Source organism: Pan paniscus, chromosome 11 (genome assembly GCF_029289425.2).
Source record: "Pan paniscus chromosome 11, NHGRI_mPanPan1-v2.0_pri, whole genome shotgun sequence".
NCBI lineage: Eukaryota > Metazoa > Chordata > Mammalia > Primates > Hominidae > Pan > Pan paniscus.
The window spans coordinates 24,735,334-24,750,166 of NC_073260.2; the positions used below are offsets into that span (position 1 = coordinate 24,735,334).

Sequence of the window (14,833 nt, forward strand, 5' to 3'; positions counted from 1 at the left end):
AATAAAATTAAAATTAAAAATATATTTTAAAAATATAAAAAGAAAGTAAACCTAGCCAGCCACAAATACATTTTTTCCACTTTCAAATGTCTATGAGTCTGTAAAGTACATGAGATCAAAGTGACTCACTTGAAGAAAATTACTAGTTAAATGTGGAGGCGGGGAGAGGAATATTCCCATTATAGCAGAATTATTTAATTCATACAAGGTACCTGGTAGATTTCTTTACACAAGTACTCCTAACATATTAAAAGAAACTGCTTACATTGAAATATGATCACTGACAGTAAAAAAAAGAAAGAAAAACATAAAAAAGGGAAAAAAAGAGATTGCTTATAAAAATTAGGTTTATCACAAAAGGACATGTACTGTATGATTCCACTAATACGAGGCACCTAGAGTAATCAGTTCACAGGGAGAGAAAGTAAAATGGTGGTTTCTAGGGGTTGAGGGTGGGGAGGAAGGAGGGAAGGGGAAGTTAGTGTTTAATGAGCACAGAGCTTCAATTTGGGAAGAGGAAAACATTCTGCAGATGGCTGATGGTGATGGTTGCATAACGATGTGAATGTACCTCATGCTGCTGAACTATATACTTAAAATGGTTAAGATGGTACATTTTATATTATGTATATTTGCCACAATAAAAAAATTTTAAGTAAAAAAGGATTAAAAAATTGAATGTAATGTACTTTTTTTTCTTTTTTAAAGACACAGTACAGCCGGGTACAGTGGCTCATGCCTGTAATCCCAGCACTTTGAGAGGCCAAGGCAGGAGAGATTACTTGAGGTCAGGAGTTCAAGACCAGCCTGTCAACATGGTGAAACCCCGTCTCTACTAAACACACAAAAAAAATTTAGCCAGGCGTGGTGGCACATGCCTGTAATCCCAGCTACTTGGGAGGTTGAGGCAGGAGAATCACTTGAACCCGGAGGCAGAGGTTGCAGTGAGCCAAGATGGCGCCATTGCACTCCAGCCTGGGCAAAAAGAACAAAACTCCGTTTCAAAAAAAAAAAAAAAAAGACATGGGATCTTACTATGTTGCTCAGGCTGGTCTTGAACTCCTGGGCTCCTGCCTTGGCCTCCCTACAGTGTTGGGATTACAGGCGTGAGCCACGGCGCTAGGCCTTAATGCACATTCTTATTAACACAGTTGGTCTGTAAAGATCCATTCACTGGTCTAGAAGATGGGATCTCAGGGGAAATGCTTAACTTCCTTAAGCATGGGGTTGAAGCTCTTTCGCAATACTTGTGTCCACTCTGAATGTAATGAAATGAAGTGTGGGTTACACTAGGTATGTCTGTAGAGTTAGTAATTAAGGATAGGCTTTAAAGTCAAAAAGGCCAAGAGGGAGTTTCAACTCAGCCACTCTATGACTAACCCAGAGCAGTCACTTCACATTACTGAGCCCATTTCTTCATTGGTAGAATAAGGAAAATAGTGGCACTGACCCCTCTAAGTTAGAGTGAGGATTAAAGAGACTAATAGAGGCCGGGCGCGGTGGCTCACACCTGTAATCCTAGCACTTTGGGAGGCCAAGGCAGGTGGATCATCTGAGGTCAAGAGTTCAAGACCAGCCTGGCCAACATGGTGAAAGCCCATCTCTACTAAAAATACAAAAATTAGCCAGCCATCATGGCGGACGCCTGTAATCCTAGCTACTTGGGAGGCTGAGGCAGGAGGATTGCTTGAACCTGGGAGATGGAGTTTGCAGTGAGCCGAGATCACACCACTTCACTCTAGCCTGGGCAAAAGAACAAAACTCCCTCTCGAAAAAAAAAAAGAGAGAGAGAGAGACTAATAGACAGAAAGCATTGAGCCCAGTGCCTAGTGCTCCACAAATGGCATCAATATCTTTCCATCATTATCACTCAAAAAAGCAGAAACCCCACATGGTTCATAAGATTAGCTTTTGTTTCAAGTTATCCTTTGTGCTAGAAAATATAAAACACTTCAAATAGTTTACCACTCACTAACTCAGATTGGTCTTCTCGCCAGTTTACTCTAAAATCAATAATGTAAGAAGCAAGGAACTGTAGCCAGAACATTGGCCTACTTAGAATCAGCAGGGCTGGCTTCTGCCATGGGCTTACTGCACTCTCCCTTTCTGGCAACCTTGGGCCAGTCAGCTGACCTCTTGGAACCTTATTTCACCCACCAAGGAAAAAGGGAAAATAATTCATACCTCGAAGAGTATGCTAATGAATTTTATGCATGAGAAAAATCTGTAAAAATGTAAGAGGTCATTATCACTATCTTTCCATCTTTTACAGACACTAGGTTCCTACTGAAATGTGACCATCTGGCCCAGGTTGAGACTTGGGCATCGATTATATTTTCATTAACTAAATTATAAGGGCAGCTACTTTAAAAACATGTGCACACACTTGATACTTATGATAGGAAATTATATTACTATTGGTTTGAGTAAATCTAAAAATAATCACTTAAAAGACCCATATTTAATGGGCTATTGCACAAAAACCCACACACGCATGTCACAAGAAAGTACACAACCTTATCAATCTCTTCTCTTTAAAAAAAAAAAAAAAGTCAATAGGATAAAGTGAAGAGGTTAATACAGTTATCATTTCTCTTTTTGTTTTTTTAAATATTTTGGCAGGGCACGGTGGCTCACACCTGTGATCCTAACACTTTGGGAGGCCGAAGCAGGTGGATCGCTTGAGCTCAGGAGTTCAAGACAAGCCTTGGCAACACGGTAAAACCCCGTCTCTAAATAAAAATTTAAAAATTAATATAAAAAGATAAAAGATTGTAATAGAGGCCGGGCATGGTGGCTCATGCCTGTAACCCTAGGACTTTGGGAGGCTGAGGCGGAAGGATCAACTTGAACTCCTGGACTCAAATGATCCTCGCGCCTCAGCCTCCCAAGTGCTGGGATTACAGGCCTGAGCCACCGCACGTTCCTGTCATTTTCTCTTTTAAATAGTACTACTTGCAGGCTTCCTACTCCCCACCAGCACAAAAGAGTAAGCCTGGACTGGTTTGGACCTTGAATCCCCAAATCTCTTGGCTGAAAAGATATAAGTGCTCTTCTGAAGTTTCAAACGTCACCTGAGGTCACCATCACTGCTTGTCTCCCTGACAGTGGGTCTGTCCTCATCATGAGAAGAGGTAAGCACAAGCTGCACATTTTCAGATTTCTGGTCTGCCAGTGCTTAGCCATAGCCAAGAGACAGTATGGATGGCAGGACCCAACAGAACTCTGGGGCTGCAGGAACTGAAATTCAACAGAAATGCAAAGAAGTGGGAGGTTGAGGTGGGTAGATCTCTTGAGCCCAGGAGTTGGAGACCAGCCTGGGCAACATGGCAAAACCCTGCCTCTAATAAAAATACAAAAAATTAGCCAGGTGTGGTGGCACATGCCTACAGTCCCAACTACTCAGGAGACTGAGGTGGGAGGATTGCTTGAACCTGGGAAGTTGAGGCCATAATGAGCAGTGATCACACCACTGCACCCCAGCCTGGGTGATGGGAGTGAGACCCTGTTTCAAAACAAAAAACAAAAACAAAAAAAAAATTCAAAGAAGAGTCAACTCTCTAACTGCAATTAAAGTAGATGGATGAATGGTTGGATAGATGAATAAATAACTGATTAATTGACTGAGACCCAAATGTTCATCAATATGTTCATGGTTAAGTAAGCTATAATCTATCAACATGCAACTACCCATCCAATGCAACCATCAAAAAGAATATCCAAGATATTAAATAATGCAACAAAAAGTCCCAATAAATATAAAATGCTTCCTGTTAACTATCTTTTTAAGTGCTAGGGTGAAGAATGAAAAGATTGAAAACTCCTGAGCTAGATTTGAATGGTGTCTACTAACTGAGAGAAGCATGTCTCAGGGAATCTAAGAAGCCCCCACATAGGCTTTCTCTATGCAAATTCCCCCGAGGGAAGATGGCCCCAACAAGCCCCAGTGCCTGTTACCTCCGGCTCAGCCTCAGGAACAAGCTGATGAAGCTCAGTCTGCATGAGTGGCCTCTCGTTAGGGCAAGAATTGCCGGGCAGGAGAGGAGCATCCTCCAAGTTCTCAGGCCCCTCCGCTGTTGCAGGGCTCACCCCAGTCTCCATGACAACACACAACTGGCTCAATCTGCTTCTCAGCAAGGACTGCAAAGGAAACAGAGAAGGGGCTCAGGAGTGCCTAAATCAGGTGGTATCTGCGAGGCTGAGTCCCTCCCCAAGCTGCAGACTGAGCAGAAGATGAGGTCTCAGACTCGGATGATGACCTCAGAAAAAGCTAGTCGCATTCGGGATATTACATAATTCCCTACAGATGGTCATTAATAGCTCTAAATATTTTTCCTTTTATAACCAGGCATGGTGGCTCATGCCTGTAATCCCAGCACTTTGGGAGGCCAAGGCAGAGGGATCACTTGAGGCTAGGAGTTCAAGACCGGCCTGGCCAACATGGTGAAACCCAGTCTCCACTAAAAATACAAAAATTAGCCTGGTGTGGTGGCACGCACCTGTAGTCCCAGCTACTCAGGAGGCTGAGGCATGAGAATCGCTTGAACCTGGGAGACAGAGGTTGCAGTGTGTCAAGATGGCGCCACTGCACTCCAGCCTGGGTGACACAGCAAGACTCTGCCTCAAAACAAACAAACAAATATTTTTCCTCTCATGCTCTCACTTGCTCAAAGCAGCCTGGGATGTGGGTATCTTTATCCATATGTTGCAAATGAATAAACTGAGACTCAAAGGCCCTGCCTGAGGCCACACAGGAACTAATGAGCCAAATTCAGGGCTAAGTCACAACTCTGACTTCAAGACTCACTGCAGCCGGGGCTCAGAAAAGGCTGATCCTAGAGAAGGAGCCCAGGGCTCGGAGACAGGAGGCCTGGCCTCCAAACCTGGGCATCACCAGCCAGCTCCATGACCACAGGCTGGTAACAGGTCATCCCGGAGCCTGTTTCCTCCTCTGTAGAAGCAGAGCAAGATCCCTCTGATTTTCTTAATAAACGGTAGAAAGGCACTGTGAACAAGTAAAAGTTGCCTCAATGCGTGATACTTTGGAATTCACCAAAATTTATTAATATTATAATTATAAAGAAATATATGGCCGGGTGTGGTGGCTCACACCTGTAATCCCAGCACTTTGGTAGGCCAAGGCAGACGGATCACCTGAGGTCAGGAGTTTAAGACCAGCCTGGCCAACATGGTGAAACCCCGTCTCTACTAAAAATACAAGAAATTAGCCAGGTGTGATGGCAGGCACCTGTAATTCCAGCTACTCAGGAGGCTGAGGCAGGAGAACCGCTTGAACCCACGAAGCGAAGGTTGCAGTGAGCAGAGATCACTCTACTGCACTCCAGCCTGGGCAACTGAGTGAAACTCTGTCTCAGGAAAAAAAAAAAAAAAGAAGAAGAAATATATGCTCACCATAGGAAATGCAGAAGAAGCGAGGCATTAAAAAGAAGCAGAAAAGCAGCCATAATTCCCTAGGCAAAACAACCACTGATTGCTCGTAGGTATTCTTCCAAGTAACTTCTTCTCAGACATTTTCCCACCCTTAAGATAATGCAATTGATACAACTTGGCCTCCTGGTTTTTGTTTTGTTTTTTCACTGAAGATATCTTACCTCTTGGCTAGTCTTCATTTCTTGAACATGATCAGACAAAAACTGCACACAGTTCTCCAGGTCGAAGTAGACAAACCAAAGCTGTGGGGAGAAGCAGCAGTGACCACCGTGGCTCAAGGGCAGCCCAACCCTGAACTCTTCCTCCCTGAGACAGTCCTATTTAGCCTGCTGTCTGGCAGGAAGGTGCCATTTGGCACCATGACAACGTCTCATTTGTATGGTTGGTAGAAAAATGGCTTTGTGTGCAAGTTTAGAAAAGGTCAAACCCTAGGCCAGATGCAGTGGCTCACACCTGTAATCCCAGCACTGTGGGAGGCCGAGGCAGGCAGATCACTTGAGGCCAGGAGTTCAAGACCAGCCTGGCCAACATGGTGAAACCCCTGTCTCTACAAAAAAATACAAAAAATTAGCTGGGTGTGGTGGTGGACGCCTGTAATCCCAGCTACTCAGGCGCCTGAGGCACAAGAATCACTTGAACCTGGGAGGTGAAGGTTGCAGTAAGCCAAGATCACACCACTGCACTCCAGCCTGGGTGACAGAGAAAGACTCTGTCTGAAAAGAAAAGAAAAGAAAAGAAAAAGTTAAACCCTGTTCAAAATGGCTGCGGCCCCATTTCCCACAAGCTGCTGAGCATCCCAGACAGACTCCGAACCCTCCTGGACATCACCTGTCCACCTGAGGCCACCTTCATCCTCAATGGGCGGGGCGTGAACATGCAAATGAGTGAAACCCTTCAGAGCTGACACCTGTGGCCCACAACCAGGTCTGAGGTAATCAACCTGGGTGCCTGTGGGGACAGAAGCAGGGCGAGAAGTCCGTACCCCACCCGTGCCTCCCCTTCCACCCCAGGGGCCGGCCAAGCTAAATTTAACCAGGCTGAAATCTTCCACATTCACATTACGACAACCTGTCAAGACCACAGCTGCCACACATCCTAATTGAAGTTCTTGGAGAAACTGGTGGCCCTTGCCCCAAACTCCCATCCACTGGCCACCTCCTCTGGTTCCCAGACCTCCTTCCTCCCACTGACTGACCCATGAGACCCAAAGTCACAGCCTTCTTGCCAACTAGTCTCCCAATGTCATACCCACAAGGGAGGATTTCTCAAATGGTTCCTTTAAAGCTTTTTACTATGAAAATTTCCAAGCATATACAGAAGTAGATGACAGCAACCCATCCTCCCGCTGCAACTGTTAGGTCACCTCATGGCCACTCTTGGTTCATCTCCATCCTCACTTGGTACCCATCCCCAACACCCTAACCTCCACTGCACCCCCCAGTGAATCTGAAGGACATGCCAGATAGTGTATCACCTCATCCCAAGATACTATTTAGAAACTGAAAGACTCAAGTTGTCTAAAAAGATGTGTCCATTCTTTTTTTTTTTTTTTTTTTTTTGAGACAGGGTCTCACTCTGGCACCCAGGCTGGAGCGCAGTGGCGCGATCACAGCTCACTGCAGCCTTGACATCCCGCGCTCAGGTGATCCTCCCACCTCAGCCTTCCAAGTAGCTGGGAATACAGGCATGCGACACCATGCCCAGCTAGTTTTTGTACTCTTTGTAGAAACAGAGTTTGCCATGTTGCCCAGGCTGCTGGTGTTGAACTCTTAGATTCAAGCAATCCACCTGCCTCAGCCTCCCAAAGTGCTAGGATTATAGGGGTGAGCCACTGAGCCCACCTGATGTGTCTCTTTTTTGTTTTGTTTTCTTTCTATTTTTTTTTGAGATGGAGTCTCGCTCTGTTGCCCAGGCTGGAGTGTGGAGTGCAATGGCACAATCTCAGCTCACTGCAACCTCTGCCTCCCGGGTTCAAGTGATTCTCCTGCCTCAGCCTCCCAAGTAGCTGGGACTACAGGCGCACACTGCCAAGCCCTGCTAATTGTTTTATATTTTTAGTAGAGACGGGGTTTCACCACGTTGCCCAGGCTGGTTTCGAACTCCTGAGCTCAGGCAATCCATCCGCCTCAGCCTCCCAAAGTGCTGGGATTACAGACGTGAGCCACCACGCCCAGCCCATTCTTTAGTCATCTATCCATCCGTGCATTCATCTAACACATGCCAAGCCACTCCTATGTGCCAACGGATAAAGGAGATTCAAAGATAAACGAGGCTAAAAAGGACCCCCACATTCCAGGAGCTCCCAGTCTACAATGTCACACTTGAACTGCCGAGAATCTTGTGATGTCATCTGCTTCACTCCAATGATAGGCAAGATCATCTTATACCTACACCATCTCGGGTGTGATAGGCTCCACAAACATAGGGACCTGCATGTGTTCTCTGCTGCAGCCTCAATCCCTGGGACAGTGCCTGGTACACAATAGGCTCTCAATAAACATTCGTGGAGGAACTGAGGCAGGTGCATGAGGAGCCTCTTCCCAGGTCCCCCGTGCACACCTACCTCTGGGCTCCCACCAGGCAAGGGGCCATGACTGGTGAGAATGCAGATGTGGTGCCGAGGAGGTTTTGCAATTCCACTGGGCAGATCAGGCATGGATGGAGGAACAGGAGAGTTCAGCCAGGATCAGGAGATCTGGCCTAACTGTGTTCTGACCCACCCTGCCACGCCATACTAGTCACTTTCAGATCTCCCCCCCCAGCGTTCGGGGCAAAGAGAATGACCAAGCCAGGCAAACAAGGCCTTCAGCATCTGACCTGCCTCTCCGGCCTCATCTCTCCCCGCTGTGTCACTCTGGTGTAGCCCCAGCCATGGTGAGCTCCATGCAGCCCTTCAAAGGGACCCTGTGTACCTTGCCTCTCAGCCTTGTTGGGGGCTGTCCCTTTGCTATAAGGCCAGAGAGGCTACTGTTGACTGTCTCACTGTATGCCTGTCATCCTCTGCCAGGACAGGGACCTTGCATGGGCCCCTCAATGTCGCCAGTGTCCAACCGAGGGCACAGCACAGAGGAGGCTCCGTCTGCTGAATAAATGCCAGGTGAGCAGCAAGGTGTGGACATTATCTGTGCTTCCCTTCCAGCCCTGCCACGTGGAGGTTCCAGGCCACTGGTTACTGCACAGAGAAGGTGTCTTGAGGAAGAAACACCAGGGCAGGGAGGAAGGAAAGGGCTGCCAACAGCCATCTCATTAGCAGACTACTGCAAACACTGTGTAGGCTGGGAGAACATGAGGCCACTGCTCTCCATTAGCCCAACATAAAACTAGGCCATCAGGAAGAGGTCACTATGAGACACAGCACCTGAATCACACTCTGGCATCCTTCCACTGTGTCTGTCACCCCCAGCAGCACCCGGTGTCTCAGGAGGGCTCCATTGGCAGCTGCCAGCCTCAGGTCCGTGTTGGTGTTGGCCTGTAAGACAAACGCCAGGCCCATCACCAGACCTCCATGCTACTGGGGAGCTCCCAGGCTCTGGGCAGTAGAAACACACCATCCCACCCCCAGATGCCAAGGGACAATCCCCACCCTCAGGACTGTCCCATTTCCTCCCCTATTAAATGGTCAGGGGTGGAGGCAGGCGCAGTGACTCATGCCTGTAATCCCAGTGTTTTGAGAGACTAAGGCAGGAGAATTTCTTGAAGCCAGGGGTTTGAGGCCAGCCTGGACAATGTAGCGAGATGCCGTCTCTATAAAAAATTGTTTAAAAATTAACTAGGTGGGGCCAGGCGCGGTGGTTCACGCCTGTAATCCCAGCACTTTGGGAGGCCGAGGCAGGTGGATCACAAGGTCAGGAGTTCGAGACCAGCCTGGCCAACATGGTGAAACCCCTTCTCTACTAATAATACAAAAATTAGCTGGGCGTGGTGACACACGCCTGTAGTCCCAGCTACTCGGGAGGCTGAGGCAGGAGAATTGCTTGAACCCAGGAGGTGGAGGTTGCAGTGCACAGAGATCACGCCACTGCACTCCAGCCTGGGCAACAGAGTGAGACTCCGTCTCAAAAAAAAAAAAAAATTAGCTAGGCATGTTAGCGTCCACCTGTAGTCCCAACTACTTGGGAGGGTGAGGCGAGAGGATCACTTGAGCCCAGGAGTGTGAGGTTATAGTAAGCTATGATTGTGCCACTGCACTCCAGCCTAGGTGACAGAGTGAGACTCTATCTCTTAAAAATAAGGGAAGAAAAATAAAATGAGATGGGGGATAGCTGGAACAGTAAATTCAATAGTGTCAGACAGCCCTGGGATAAAGCCCAGCTCTGCTGCTTCCTAGCTATATGGCCCTGGACAAGGTATGTCCCTTCCCTGAACCTTATTTTCTTCAGTTGTAGAATAAAAGAATGTCTCTGCCTCCTAGGAATGGAGTGAGATTTCACTGAGATTGTGTGTAAAGTACTTAACCCAGGGCCTGGGACTCTGTCAAGGTTCATAAGATATTTGCGGAAGATGGGAGATCAAATGGGTTTGATCTGTTTGAGCTGACACATCAAATCTGTTGTGTAAGTGAAGCACTCACTCCATCTAGAAAGCACCTACTTTAAAGTACCTAACACAGCGCCTGGCCCTCAGGAGGGACTCTGGGAATCAGCCTCCTGCTCTCCTACCCAAACCAATGGACGCCACACATTCAGCTGGGAAAGTGGATGCTAAACAGGTGGGGGAGAAGAGGAGGGACAAGGGGACCCCAGATGCTGGTTTGGGGAAGTGAGCACAAGAGGACTTTCAGACTCAGTTAGAAGAGAGCAGCCTGATCAAGAATAATAGTTCTCAAAAGGGGCAGCACCCTGTAAGGGAGATTTTGGAAATGCAAGGAGGACCCTTTGGTTGTCACAGGGATCGGATGGACAGTGCTGGCACTTAGTGGAGGAGGTACAGGGGTTCTGAACCCATGCCTTCCACTGAAAGACATGTCCTATTAGAAACCATTCTGCATGTTCAAGACTGTCCCCTGGGCTGCCTGGACTCCAAATGTCCCACTGAGCATACATGCAGATAAAAAAAAACTACTTAGAATTCTCTGGTCAGCCAACCTAACTCCAGTTTACATTTATACCTAAAGTGATTGTTTTTTTGTTGTTGTTGTTTTTTGTTTGTTTGTTTTTTTGGAGACCTAGTCTCACTCTGTCACTCAGGTTGGAATGCAGTGGTACGATCACAGCTCACTGCAGGCTTGACCTCCTGAGCTCAGATCTTCCTGCCTCAGCCTCCCAAGCAGCTGGGACCACACATGCATGCCACCACACTCAGCTAACTTTTAAATTTTTTGTAGAGATCGAGTCTCACTATGTTGCCCAGGCTGGTCTCAAACTCCTAGGTTCAAGCAATTCTCCCACCTCAGCCTCCCAAAGTGCTGGGATTACAGACATGAGCCACCACGCCCAACCACTTAACGTGATTGTTTGCATGAGTTTAATGTACACTGAGTTTTCCAGGAATGCCTCTACTATGAAAATTGAGGAATAATTATATTTTGTTTTGCCTAGATCTGTAGTAAGAAGATTTGGATGTGGATTTGGATTTGATGTGGATTTCTTCCTTCTAGAAATCTATATCACCAATAGTTCAATTCCTAACGTATCTCTCACTGCCCATATAACCTTGGGCAAATTACTAAACATCTCTGTGCCTCCATCTCCTTACCCCCAAATGGAGATAATAATGCCCCTACCTCAGAGGAGTATAATAAGGATGAAATGAGTTAATCCACGTAGAATAATTGAAAGAATTGAACACTTAACACATGTCAGCTGATAATATCACAGTGAGGATGACAGTGAACTTAAATCATTGTGTTTTCACTGTGCCATATTAGCCACAAATATTTGTAGGAACTTGGAACTTCTCATGTGTCCTAGCAATGTGCCAGGACTTGCCTGCCTTTACAAACCAGCCAATCTTTTTTTTTTTTTTGAGGCAGGCTGGAGTATAATGTTGCCATCACAGCTCACTGCAGCCTTGAACTCCTAGGCTCAAGCAATCCTCCCACCTCAGCCTCCCAGGACTATGGGCATGTGCCACCACACCCCGCTGATTTTATTTTTTGTAGAGACAGAGTCTCACAATGTTGCCTAGCCTGGTCTCAAACTCCTGGGCCCAAGTGATCCTCCCACCTGAGCCTCCCAAAGTACTGGGATTATAAATGTGAGCCACCATGCCCGGCCCAAATCTTCCAATCCTGAGAAAGGCTAACAGTGCGCCAAAGGGAAAACGAGACAGTTATGCCAGACATTGATGCTCTCAAGGACATCAAGTAACAACACAGAGAGGATGCTAACAGTAAGAGTGACAATGGTCAGGAAGAGGGGATCTGCATAGTCCTGAGTGACAAGGGATCTAGGGAGGAGGAGGTCCTGGAGCTGAGACCCAAAAGAAGACCTGAGAAGGGCTGTGTGGCCATGGACTGGTTACTTAACCTCTCTGAACTTCCGTTTCCTCACTGGCAAACAGAGTTAATAACAGTTAATACTTACAAAGCATTTACTTTACACCAGGTACTATTATAAACACTTTGTGTGTCTAAGTCATTTAATTCTCACAATAACCCTATGAGGGAGCTACAATTATTATCTCATGTTTTAGATGAGGAAACTGAGGCCCTGATAGATTAAGTAACTCACCCCAAGTTGCAGAGCTAGCAAATGGCGGCGGTATCCTGCCTCCTTATAAGGTTGTTGTTGGGTATAGACGTGAAGCCCCAAGCATACAGCACACAATAGGTGCTCATGAAATGATGGACATTATTAGGAAGAAAATAAGGAGTCTCCTAAATGAGCAGACAGTGATGATGGCATTGCCAGGATGCACCTGGGACCTCCATGATGCACACAAGCCTTGCGCATTTTCTGGGATCTGTGCCTGGCACAGAGTAAGACCTGTCTTGGATGGATGGATGGATGGATGGATGGATGGATGGATGGATGGATGGATATATATTGTTGGAACAGTAAATTCAATAGTGTCAGTCCTGGGCCAAAGCCCAGCTCTGCTGTTTCCTGGCTGTGCGGCCCTGACAAGGTATGTCCTGGTACTATCAAGGGCTTCATAAATACCAGCTGAATAAAAGGAGGAAAGAAAAGACAGAGGCAGAGAGCCAAAGCAGGCATTCCCTCCACCATGTGAATTACATCCACATCCTCGAAGCACCTGTCAGGTGCCAATCTTTTTTGCTTGCTCCTGCTAACTAAAACAAAACACTTTGCTTCTTCCCCTCCCCAAGACAAAGTTCTTGCTGCAGGAGTAGCCAGCTCGATTTATGTTTTATAGGCCAAACACAAGGGCCATGAAAGCTTCAACAGACCCCAAGGGCAGCATTATTTTGTCAGTCTTGTGGCAAAGCCCAACAAAGATCCTTACAGAATGAGTACACCATATAGTTCCCGTTTGTCTCGTGAACACACGCACTAAGTGGAATTCACACCCCAAATGCTGATTTACATTTCCCAACATCCTGCCCCCTCTTTCTGAGTCAGGCAAGATCAGAGTCCAGCACTGTGCCAGGGATCGGGGGATGGAGGAACAAGAGCTTCCCAAGTAGGTGGAAAGACAACATAGGTGTGGTAGCAGAGAAATGGTCCCCAAAGATGTCTAAATCCTATTCGCCAAAACCAGTGCAAATGTTGTTACACAGCAAAGGGGAGTTAAAGCCACCGATGAAATTTATGTTGTTAATCAGCTGACCTTAAAATTAGGAGATTATCTCAGATTATCCAGCTGGCCCAATGTAATCACAAGGGTCCTTAAAAGTAGAAGAGGGAGGCAAAAGAGCCAGAGAAGGAGATGTGGAAAAGACTGGATCTGCCATTGCTGGCTTTGAAGATGAAGAAAGGGATCACGAGCCAAGGAATGCAGAGGACCACTAGGAGCTAACAGGCAAGAAAACAGATTCTCCCCCAGAGCCTTCAGAAGGAAGCAGCCCTGCCTGTACCTAGATTTTAGTCCAGTGAGACCTATGTCAAATATCTAACCTACAGAACTGGAAGATAATCAATTGGTGTTGTTTTAATCCAGTAAGTTCATGGTAATTTGTTACAGCAGCTTTGGAAAACCAACAGTTTTCTCTAGCGTTGTGGCTAAGAACACGGCTTGGAATCTGAGGCCCTGGCCTTGATTTCCAACTCTGGCATTTATTAGTAGCATGGCCAGGGCTACTCTATGAGCCCGAGTCTAGGGTTCCTCGACTGCAAAGTAAGTGTAACAGCCTCTACCCAGATTTAATGTCGAAGGATTTAATGAGTTAATGTGGTAAGCATTTAACAGGGGACCTACTACATATGATGTGCTCAGTACATATCAAAAGACAGACACTGAAGAGACAGAATACAATTAAAATCATACATCAAGCTGGGAGGTATCCACCTCCTTTCTGAACATGATCAAGAACCAGAGGGCTCAGGGTTTGAACCCTGGCTCTGTCACTAACAGTGGGATCCAGGACAAGTTACCTAAACTCTCGGACCACCCACCTTGCCTCAAAGGTCATTGCTGGGATTAGAGACATGACTGTCAATAGAGCACCAGGTCGGCATCTGCCCGTCACAGGAGGGAATAATGTAAATTACCTCTCCCCAGACGTCAACTTTAGGCACCCTGTGCTGCAGGGTGGGTTCAGTAACCCTCCCTTGTCCACAGGGCTGTTGTGAGCACCCAGGGAGAGGAAGTGCATGAGAGGGCTCAGTTAACTAAAGTACTGTCAGGATACGGGCAATTACTGCTCTCCTCTCACATTCCCAAAACACAGCTTGCTTCCAGAAAAACAATCCACAGGGATTAGACAGGAAAAGCAGAGAGAACAATCACATACACAATTTGATTTCTTTTAGTCACTGGGCTTATGGGCTAGTGTGAATTTTCATGGCCAGGGAAATTCTTTGAGGGAGGCAAAAGGGAAAAATCTGATTGTCACGCCTGCACCGCTCTTCTGGAGAGAGTGTGGCAGGGATCTCCAGACATCTCACCTTCTTCTGGTGTCTTTCAAAGACCAGCACAAGAGTCAAGGTCAGGCTCACCGCGGCCAGGGTCACGAGCAGCATGCCAGCCCAGTGGTTCCCCAAGGCAAACATCTGACTGGTAGAGTAGATATTGGCCCACACCACCACGTAGAAAACCTACAAGATGCCAGACAGAGAGCATGGTCAGGAACTTCAGTCCTCGCATAAAGCAGCTCCATTCAAAGGGACACCTTTCAGACACGACTGATACCCTCCTTGGATTCAGACAGCTCACAGCACCAGTAAGAGATTGATGCAGACACCTGGATCTGTGAGAATGAGCTAATGTTCCTTGTTTATAAGCAAAAGTAGACAAAAAGGGTTAGTAGCTACTCCTAATC

At 46.8% G+C, this 14,833-nt stretch overlaps 1 protein-coding gene across 8 annotated transcripts in view; it reads right to left on the reverse strand.

The window, feature by feature from the left end:
• The window catches only part of TMEM268 (transmembrane protein 268), a 34,517-nt gene that overhangs the window by 3,036 nt on the left and 16,648 nt on the right, over nucleotides 1–14,833 (reverse strand). For 6 of the 8 annotated variants that reach the window (XR_004664297.3, XM_034928922.4, XM_063593925.1 and 3 more), the window contains exons 5-8: nucleotides 14,460–14,609; nucleotides 8,810–8,920; nucleotides 5,613–5,693; nucleotides 3,958–4,140 (exon numbers count right to left, since the gene is read on the reverse strand). Coding sequence is in view for 7 of the 8 variants with exons in the window: in XM_034928922.4 (XP_034784813.1) it covers nucleotides 3,958–4,140; nucleotides 5,613–5,693; nucleotides 8,810–8,920; nucleotides 14,460–14,609 (525 nt within the window). In the remaining variant the exon portion in view is untranslated. Of the gene's footprint in view, nucleotides 1–2; nucleotides 2,733–3,957; nucleotides 4,141–5,612; nucleotides 5,694–8,809; nucleotides 8,921–14,459; nucleotides 14,610–14,833 lie in introns of those variants that run through there. The other 2 variants (XM_063593924.1, XM_034928923.3) reach the window with 2 other exon arrangements.